This window comes from Cebus imitator, unplaced genomic scaffold, assembly GCF_001604975.1.
Source record: "Cebus imitator isolate Cc_AM_T3 unplaced genomic scaffold, Cebus_imitator-1.0 Scaffold258, whole genome shotgun sequence".
Lineage (NCBI taxonomy): Eukaryota > Metazoa > Chordata > Mammalia > Primates > Cebidae > Cebus > Cebus imitator.
In genome coordinates this window covers 2108397-2118067 of record NW_016107573.1, presented here as the reverse complement: position 1 = coordinate 2118067, position 9671 = coordinate 2108397, and the positions used below count along the sequence as shown (strand labels likewise).

General features: G+C 51.8%; 1 protein-coding gene across 3 annotated transcripts in view; it reads right to left on the bottom strand.

Annotated features, from left to right (window-relative positions):
* PES1 (pescadillo ribosomal biogenesis factor 1) overlaps positions 1-9671 on the bottom strand; it is a 20867-nt gene that overhangs the window by 6068 nt on the left and 5128 nt on the right. For all 3 annotated transcript variants that reach the window (XM_037728201.1, XM_037728200.1, XM_017499588.2), the window contains 4 exons: positions 8856-9009; positions 5429-5538; positions 2153-2324; positions 1973-2062 (listed from right to left, as the gene is read on the bottom strand). In XM_037728201.1, the coding sequence (XP_037584129.1) occupies positions 1973-2062; positions 2153-2324; positions 5429-5538; positions 8856-9009 (526 nt within the window). The remainder of the gene's footprint in view (positions 1-1972; positions 2063-2152; positions 2325-5428; positions 5539-8855; positions 9010-9671) is intronic.

Genomic DNA, 9671 nt, shown 5'->3' with positions numbered 1-9671 from the left:
GCCCAACTGGCCCCCCAATAAAACCATGAGGCTGAGCCGGCCCAACTGGCCCCCCAATAAAACCATGAGGCTGAGCCGGCCCAACTGGCCCCCCACTAAAAGCATGAGGATGAGCCAGCCCAACTGGCCCCCCAATAAAACCATGAGGCTGAGCTGGCCCAACTGGCCCCCCACTAAAACCATGGAGGCTGGGCTGGCCCAACTGGCCCCCAGGATGTGGCAGGATGTTTTATTTAAGCAATGTGAAAATCAGTAGTGATCACCATGGGTGCTGGCTGTGTTCTTGACTCTCAGCTGTTCCACTATTCTGCCACCAGGCAGTGACCTGTGCTGTGGGAGCTCAGGGCCAAGAGAAGCCCTTCCTGTCCCCTCACTCACACCTCCAGCCTTCCATGAGTCTGTGAGGGCCTCTGATAGGTACATCTGGGAGTAACCCCATTTCCCACAGCCTAGCACTGGGCAGGGAGACCCCGCACCTATAAGCACATTGAGTTCCACAGCTATAAGCCCAACCCTGGCTGCTCACAGGAGGGGCACACTGGGCTCTGCTACGACCTAGTGCCAGTCCTCCCCCTCGCCGACAGGAAGCATCGGCGGTGAGCTGGCCAGAGAGGAAAGGGAATGGGTGGCCGGCTCCCTTCCCCCAGGGCCAGCTGTGTGGAGGCCGGCCCACCACAGGCCCCTATTCACCATCGGCGAGGACACACAAAGACCAGTCTGAGCAGCATGGGGGCAGGAGGACATCAGAGAGAAGGAAGGGCCAAGAGGAAGGCAGGAAGGAAGGAGGAGAGGAGGGCTGGGGAGGGGAAGAAGGAAGGGCTACCCACGCCTGTCCCAGGGGGAGTGGGAACAGGGACTGCTGAGGGCCAAGCCCGCCTCTCACCCGCAAACAGGCCACAGCCTCACCACCAGGCAGCCAGTCAGGGTAGGTTCCAGCCCTCGCAACCCCACCCACAAGGGATCGTGAGGAACCGCCCAGGGCGCTTAGAGCCCCAGGTCCCCCTGGAGCCCCTGATAATCTGGGCAGCAGAGCCACTGTGCCAGCCGGACCAGCTGCTCTCCATTGAAGCCGCCAGTTCCCACTCGATGATCAAGAAAGGTGGGCTAAACGCAGGCCACCAGCACAGGGAGGTGGGAGAGCCTGGCTCCACCAGCTGGAGGTACTAGAAGCCAATGATGCCTCCACCAGGGGGCAAAACCAGGGTTTCTCTTATCGGATCCCTGCCAACAATGCCCAGGATTTCAAATAGATAAGAAGGCGGGCTCTGTGGCCCACACCTATAACCCTAGCACTTTGGGAGGCTGAGATGGGAGGACAGCTTGAGCTCAGGAGTTTGAGACCAGTCTGGGCAATATAGTGAGACACTGTTTCTATTTTAAAAGAAAAATAAAACAAGAAATAGTGCTGCATACTAAGTGCTTCTTCTGTGCTCACCGTCCCCCTCTCCCCCAGTCCTCTAGTCCCGTGGGGCAGACAGGCGGGGAGTGGGAAGCAGAGGCAGAGGCAAGGCCACTTGGCCAAGGTCCGGCAGCTACCGGCAGCAACACAGAGATGAGGACACCAGTGGGTATGAGGGCAGGGCTCTGTCACTGTTCCCACGGTGGCACCACATGTGCTGGGTATGCAGGCTGGGTATGGCCCTGGCAGCTGCTCTCGCTGTTCACTGGGCCCCTAGAAGGCCAAGCCCCAGGCACTGTTAAGGGCATAGACACTTAACGAGGCACAAAGAGGTGAAAGGAACACATCCAAGCACACACAGCTGGCAGGTGCTGCCACAGAGCTGGCTCTGGCTCCCACTCTCAAGGAGGAAGCCGTCCGTGGCACATTCCCTGCCCTGTTCTGCCCACCTCCATCAGCAGTTGGGAACCCAGTACTTGCTAGACTCTGCAGACACCAAAATCCCCCTTCCTCCACACCTGTATCTGTGTAGGAGGCAACGTGAGCCCCTCCCCTCCCCATGGGCACACTCACGTCACGGGAGAAGGCATAGGGAGTGATCCACACGATGGGCTGCCCCAGTACCTCGGCCTGGTAGTAAATGCCTTTGATGGACAAGAAGACCTGGGGGAGGGGAGGAGACAGCCGGGTGAGGACCACAGGTGGCAGGAGAAGGGGCAGGGTGGGGTGCCCGCCGGGTGGTCCCAGGCTCACCTTGCGCAGGGCACGCGAGGCAATGACATAGTGCATGAACTCCACGGTGAGCCGGCGGCACAGCTGAATGGTCTGCACGTGACACTTGCCAGTCCGTGGGAAGGTGGAAAAGAGGAAGCACATGGAGAGGGCGTCGTCCAGGTCCCGCAGGGCATCAATGAACGTGGGGTACCTGTGTGGCCAGTGGGGCAGCATATGGGGGTCGTTCAGCTTGGGTGCCAAGGGGGCCCCTGACCTTCTCCCACCCCAGACACCCCATTTTTCAAGCCAGGCCTTGCCATGGCCACCTCCTGACCTGGCAGGAGCAGCTTCCCCACAGCTGACCACAGCACCTGCGAGGAGCCACTTAACCAGGACGTGGCCACTCGGCTCTGAGGACCAGAGAAGTCCTGATGGGGTCCTCAAGACACCCACTGCTCACAAAAGACCCAGGCTTGACCCACGTACGTATTTTGTGGTGCATGAAGGGAGATGGAGTCAGGGGCTCTCTGACTCTTCAGAGGTGGAACCTTGCCAGGTGCGGTGGCTCACACCTGTAATCCCAGTTCATAGGGAGGCAGAGGTAGAAGGATAGCTTGAGCCCAGGAGTTCGAGACCTGCCTGGGCAATATAGCAAGACCCGGTTCTCCACAAAAAGGGGGAAAAAAGAAAGACAACAACAAAAATAAGTGTAACTCCCCTCGAAGGTGGAAACTTTAGTGCACAGAAAGTCTATCAGGAGGTCCAAGATGGGAAATGGGAAACTGGGAAGCTGCCCTAGCGGAACAGGGTGGGGTGGAGGCTGCTTCCCCTCAGCAGCACTTGTGTGGTCTGGCCCCAGGTCGCCAGAGTGGGTTATGTCTTCCACGTCTCTCATCCCTTGGACCTCTGTCTAGGTGGCAGAACCAATGAGACCCAGGGAATTGGGTCCAGGAAGAGCCAGAGCAGAAGGTGTTTTGAGGAATCCTATGGTAAATGATGAGGCCAACAAGGAGGAGCCACCCTGGGCAGGACCCACCACTGTGTTGCTGCCCTGCTGCGGGACAGAGGCATGGGTCACAGAGAAGACACAGAACCACAAGTAACGACACCCAGATTCCAGTCCTGTTCTGAGCAGTGAACCAGACTGCTCATTTACAATGGGGCTCTTGCAGCTCCCTAGAAAGGCCTTGGGCACAAGTGGACAACAGAGCTTCAAGCCTCTCCCCCGAAGCTAGAGCAGCTGCCAGAGATACTGGCATCCAAACTGCCTTCCAGGAAGCTACCTTTTTAAAAATCATTTTTATTACTTTTTCCATTTTCTTTTTTCCAAATGTCCAGTCTTCAAGGAGAAACAGCTTCCTTTTGAAGAATAGGTTCTGGGTGGGTTCGGGGAGGCAGCGGGGGTAAAAAATAAAGGGTTCTGCTATTTCAAAAAGGACTCCAAAATTCATGAGACCAGACACTGCCAAGGTCCCTCCAGCCTCAGATGGCCTCACTCACTGCTACAAGTCAAGAGAAGTCTGCCAGGTCTTCAAATCCATGCCAAGATGGAAGAGAGGCCTGCAGGGACCTCTCATGAGGCAGCAGGGTGGCTGCAGCCACCTCTGGCCTCCTCTGGTGCCTTGTAGTTTCCTAACTCCACGTCACAGACAAAATCAAGAACCCAGGCTTCCTGTAGAAACAGCACCGGCATTTCTGGGCCAACTGTTTTTCTTTCTTAAGCTCTGGCCCTAGCTAAGGAGCTGGGGATGGTGTGCAATGAGAACACCACAACCACACCACCACACTTGGGGTGTGTATAAATCCAGGCACCTGCTTTTTGTGTGTGGCTTGTTTTCATTTATTTCACCTAACACTGTGTGTCACAGGCAGGACAGCAACTACCATCATCTCGGATGGAGATGGGGACCTGCGTGAGGTAGAAAATATCCTCTGGCCGCTCAGCTCATGTGCCACACAGCTGCAGTGGGAACACAAGCTGTCTAGCGCCTAGGCCAGGGTGACAGCCCACACCCAGGCTAAATGAAGCCAACCCCAGCCATTCTAGATCTCAGTGTTCCCGGGCCATCAGCCCCCAAAGATACAGCCATTCACCAGCCCAGGGCTTCTGAACTTTACCACTGCTGACATTTGGGGTCAGACTGTTCGACGTCATGGGAGACTGCTGGAGGGTATTTAGCACCAATAGCACGTCCATCCATGTCTTGAGAACCAACAGTCTCCAGGCATTGCCAAATGTCCACTGGAGAAGCAAGATCACCGCTGATTAAAAACTGCTGATTTTGCCTGTAATCCCAGCTACTCAGGAGGCTGAGGCAGGAGAATTGCCTGAACCCAGGAGGCGGAGGTTGCGGTGAGCCGAGATCGCGCCATTGCACTCCAGCCTGGGTAACAAGAGTGAAACTCCGTCTCAAAAAAAAAACAAAACACAACAAAAAAAAAAACTGCTGATTTACGCCGGGCTTGGTGGCTCACACCTGTAATCCCAGCACTTTGGGAGGCCCAGGTGGGCGGATCACCTGAGGTTGAGAGTTTGAGACCAGCCTGACCAACACGGAGAAACTCCTTCTCTACTAAGGAAAAAAAAAAAAAAAAAGAAAGAAAAGAATTGCTGATTTAGGCCGGGTGCGGTGGCTCATACCTATAATCCACGCATTTTGGGAGGCCGAAGTGGGTGGACCACGTGAGGCCAGCCTAGCCAACACAGTGAAACCCTGTCTCTACTAAAAATACAAAAATTAGCTAGGTGTGGTGGTGGTTAATTCCAGCTACTCAGGAGGCTGAGGCAGGAGAATTGTTTGAACCTGGGAGGTGGAAGTTGCAGTGAGCCAAGATCCCATCACTGAACTCCAAGCTGGGCAACAGAGCAAGACGCTTTCTCAAAAAAAAAAAAAAAGAAAAAAATTGCTGATTTATCCAGTGAATGAGGGGGACGTCTGAGAAGACTGGGCAAGAGACAGTTCAGGCCAGAGGTGTGTTGCCATGTCTCCCGAGTCTTACCAGGTACCCAATGTGCAGCCATGGGGCCCCAGGACTCTCCCACCACAGGGCCTTTGCACTTGCCACGGCCTCTGCCTGGATTGTGCTTCCACTGGCTCAGAAGTCTCCCCTCAGAGACCCCTGTGACAAGCCTGTAACTACAGACCTTATAATCATTCTAGTAATTGGTTAGCTTTGTTTTTGGTCTGTGTCCTTCAAAAAGATGCGAGCTCTTTGAGCAGGGTATTGGTCCTGTTCCCTACTGTACTGCTAGTGCTAGGGCAGAGACCAGCATTTAGTGAAGGCACAGCGGCGTTCTGAGGACAGCCCGCTCACCGTTCCTTGATGATGTGGTCAAGTTTGTAGTTGGGCTTATTGTCCTTTAGACGCTCTACGGTGTTCCACTCGCTCTTCCCATAGGCCTTCCGGAGCTTCCGGACGAACACCTGGAAGGAAATAAAAGACCGCCGACACTGAAGCTCAGGGCTCCTGGACAACTTCCAGGGAAGACAGAAACGCAGGGCAGGACTCTCACGCCGCCTGAAGCTGGCCATGGCTATGTGCCTGTGTCACCAACCCCTCTGCCCGGGATGTACAAAAGAGCCAACTCCAAGGAGCACCAGCAGAGCCAGACCACGCTCGCCTCTTGACGATGCACAGGTGTCCCAACTCCACACATTTACATGGGAGGATGGCACAGCAAAGTAGCTCTTTTTCAACTGAGAACAGATGCCAAGGGACCTACCACGGACAGGATGAGAAGGGCTGGTCCCCGTTCTCAGCATCATTCTGTGTTGACATAAAACAAGCTACGGGACTGTGTGTGGCACTGAGCCACCCAGAAAAATGCAGCTGAGGCCTGTTTTGGGGCCAGGTCCTCCAAACTAACTGGCCTCTTCCCTCCAAGTACTTCTTTTGAGGCTCAGCCTGCAGTGCCCGAGGCTCAAAGCCTGTCTCTGCTGGGATTATGAGCAGCAGCTCTGCCATAGCCATCTCCTACTACAGGTCCACGTTCAACCCCGGGAGCTTATGAGATGCAAAACTCAGCAGCAAACCAGGTCCAGCCTCAGCTGCTGCCCAGTCCTCTCCACTTCTCCCAGCCAAAGGTCTGCAGTCAAAGGCTTCAGTAGCAGCAGTCTACTTTCAATTCCTTGCATTTGGTATAAATAGGTTTCTGGCCGGGCACAGTGGCTCACACTTGTAATCCTGGCACTTTGGGAGGATCACCTGAGGTCATGAGTTCGAGACCAGCCAGGCCAACATGGTGAAACCCCGTCCTTACTAAAAAATAAAAAAATTTGCTGAGTGTGGTGGTAGGTGCCCATAATCCCAGCTACTCGGGAGGCTGAGACAGGATAATCTCATGAACTTGGGAGGCGGAGGCTACAGTCAACTAAGCGTGGGTTCGGCCCAGGCTCACCACTGCACTCCAGCCTGGGCGACAAGAGTGAAACTGTCTCAAAAATAAATAAATAAATAGGTTTCTGCTCTCCCCATGGTAACTGAGTAATTAGTGATTTCCATTTGTGGAATGAAAAGCTTGTTGTGCAGCCATAAAAACAAACCGAGATTATGTCCTTTGCAGGGACATGGATGGAGCTGGAGGCCATCATCCTTAGCAAACGCACACAGGGACAGAAAACCAAATATCGCATGTTTTCACTTATAAGTGGGAGCTAAATGATGAGAACACATAGACACAAAGAGGAGAACAAACACTGGGGCCTATTGGAGGATGGAGGATGGAGGGTGGAGGGTGGAGGGTGGAGGGTGGAGGATGGAGGGTGGAGGGAGAGGATCAGGAAAAATAACTAATAGATACTGGGCTTAATACTGGGTGATGAAATAATCCGTGCAACGAACCCCTAAGACACAAGTTTACCTATGTACCGAACCGATACATGTACCACTGAACTTAAAAGTTAAAAAGGCCAGGCATGGTGGCTCACGCCTATAATCTAAGCATTTTGGGAAGCTGAGGTAAGTGGATCACGAGGTCAGGAGTTCAAGACCAGCCGGGCCAAAATGGTGAAACCCTGTCTCTGCCGAAAATACAAAAAATTAGCCAGGAGGGACACCTGTAACCCCAGCTACTCAGGAGGCAGAGGCAGAGAACTGCTTGAACCCAGGAGGTGGAGGCTGCGGTGAGCTGAGATCTCACCACTGCACTCCAGCCTGGGCAACAGAGTGAGACTGTGTCTCAAAAACAAACAACAACAAAAAAACTCTACCTCAAGAAAAGTCAAAATTATTCCTTAATCTTTGGGCTGCAGAATGGGTGCTGTAGTGCAGGCCCGTAAACAACATTAATCTCCTTGTACATCACAGCTCTTGGGTGACCAGATACATTTTCAATGAGCTGTAATGTTTTGCAAGTAATCTTTATCTCTGAGCAGCAGGTCTCAACAGTAGGCTTAAAATATTCAGTAAACCACAGGTTCACACCTGTGGTTCATACCTGTAATCCCAGCACTTTGGGAGGTGGACACAGGTGGATCACCTGAGGTCAGAATTTCGAGACCAGCCTGACCAACATGGAGAAACCCTGTCTCTACTAAAGATACAAAATTAGCTGGGTGTGGTGGCGCATGCTTGTAATCCTAGCTACTTGGGAGGTTGAGGCAGGAGAAACGCCTGCACCCAGGAGGTGGAGGTTGCAGTGAGCTGAGATTGTGCCATTGTGCTCCAGCCTGGCCAAGAAGAGCTAGACTCTGTCTCAAAAAAAAAAAAAAAAATGCAGTAAACCATGATGTTAACAGATGTGCTGAAATCTAGGCTTCGCTGTTCCATTTACAGAACAGAGACAGAGCAGATTTAGCATCGTTCTTAAGGGCCCTAGGATTTTTGCCATAATTGAGTATTGGCTTCAACTTAAAGTTACCAGCTACATTAACCCCTAACAAGAGAGTCAGCCTGTTCTCTGAAGCTTTGAAGCCAGGCATTGACTTCTCCTCTCTAGTTATGAAAGTCCTAGATGGTATCTTCTTCCAACAGAAGACTATTTATCCATACTAAAATCTTTTTGGTTAGTGTAGCCACTTCATCAATGATCTTAGCTGGATCTTCTGGATAACCTGCTGCATCACCTTGCACTTTGATGTAATGGACACAGTTTCTTTCCTTAAACCTCATGAACCAACCTCTGCCAACTTTCAACTTTTCTTCTACAGCTTCCGCATCCCTCTCAGCCTCCCAAGAAACGAAGAGAGTTAGGGGCTTGCTCTGGATCAGGCTTTCGCTTAAGGGAACGCTGTGGCCGGTTTGATCTTCCATCCAGATCTCCAAAACTTTCACCATATGAGCAATAAGGCTGATTAGCTTTCTTATGACTCGTGTCTTCACTGGAGTAGCACTTTTAATTTCCTTGAAGAACTTTTCATTTGCTTTCACAACTTGGCTACATTTTTGGTGCAAGAGGCCTGGCTTTTGGCCTATCTTGGCTTTTGACATGCTTTGCTCATAAAGCTTAATGATTTCTAGCTTTTGATTTAAAAAGAGACAGGTGCAACTCTTCCTTTCACCTGAAAACTTCAATTTGCAAAAAACAAAATATCTGCAAAACTCACAGAGCAAAGCACAATAAAACGGAGTTTGCCTGTTTGTAATCTCGGGTAATCCTCATGACATCCCTTTAAGGTAGAATGACTTCCTCCTCTGTATAGGCTTACTCAGAGAGGATAGGCAATCTGCCCAAGGTCACAGTTAATTAGTGGGTTACAGAGCTGCGATGAGGACCTGTCAGACCCTAGAGCCCAGGCCTCACCTTGTATTCCCGGAACTTGTTGACGATGGGTTCATGGAGGAGAAACCTGATGTCTTTGATAAGGTAAAAAGTTCGGGCCGCTGTAGAACCCTTGTTAACCTTCTTCTTGTGTTTGGGTTCATGGGGATAAATGCCCTTCAGAATGCACAGCCGCCTGCAAGACAGAAGCCATATGTTAGTTATGTCAGTAAGGGTGGGGGACACTGGCCTCAGCTGGGCCTGGAAAACAACAGTAAATGGGAACATGGGGTCTCTGTCCTTAGAGACCTCACATACTAGTCTGACAATCACAAATTCCCCAACCAAAACAAAAGGATGACTTGAGAGTCAAACACCAGAAAAGAAACAAATAGGATATTGACAGGGATCAACAGGAAGGTACTGCTGGGGGAGTTGAAAAAGGCCTTGCTGAGATAACAACATTTCACCATAAAGAAGAGGGAAGCATTCTAAGAAGAGAGATAAATTCCAGAAGGCTGCAAAGAGCTGGGTGTGTTTGAAGGAATAAAAGTGGGCCAGGTGGCCAGGCACAGTAGCTCACGCCTGTAATCCCAGCACTTTGGAAGGCTGAGGCGGGCGGATCACCTGAGGTCAGGAGTACAAGACCAGCCTGGCCAACGTGGTGAAACCCCATCTCTACTGAAAAAAAAAATACAAAAAATTAGCCAGGCATGGTAGTCAGCGCCTGTAATCCCAGCTACTTGGGAGGCTGAGGCAGGAGAATTGGTTGAACCTGGGAGGTGGAGGTTGCAGTAAGCTGAGATAACCCTATTGCACTCCAGCCTGGGTAACAAAGTAAGACTCCGCCTTAAAAAA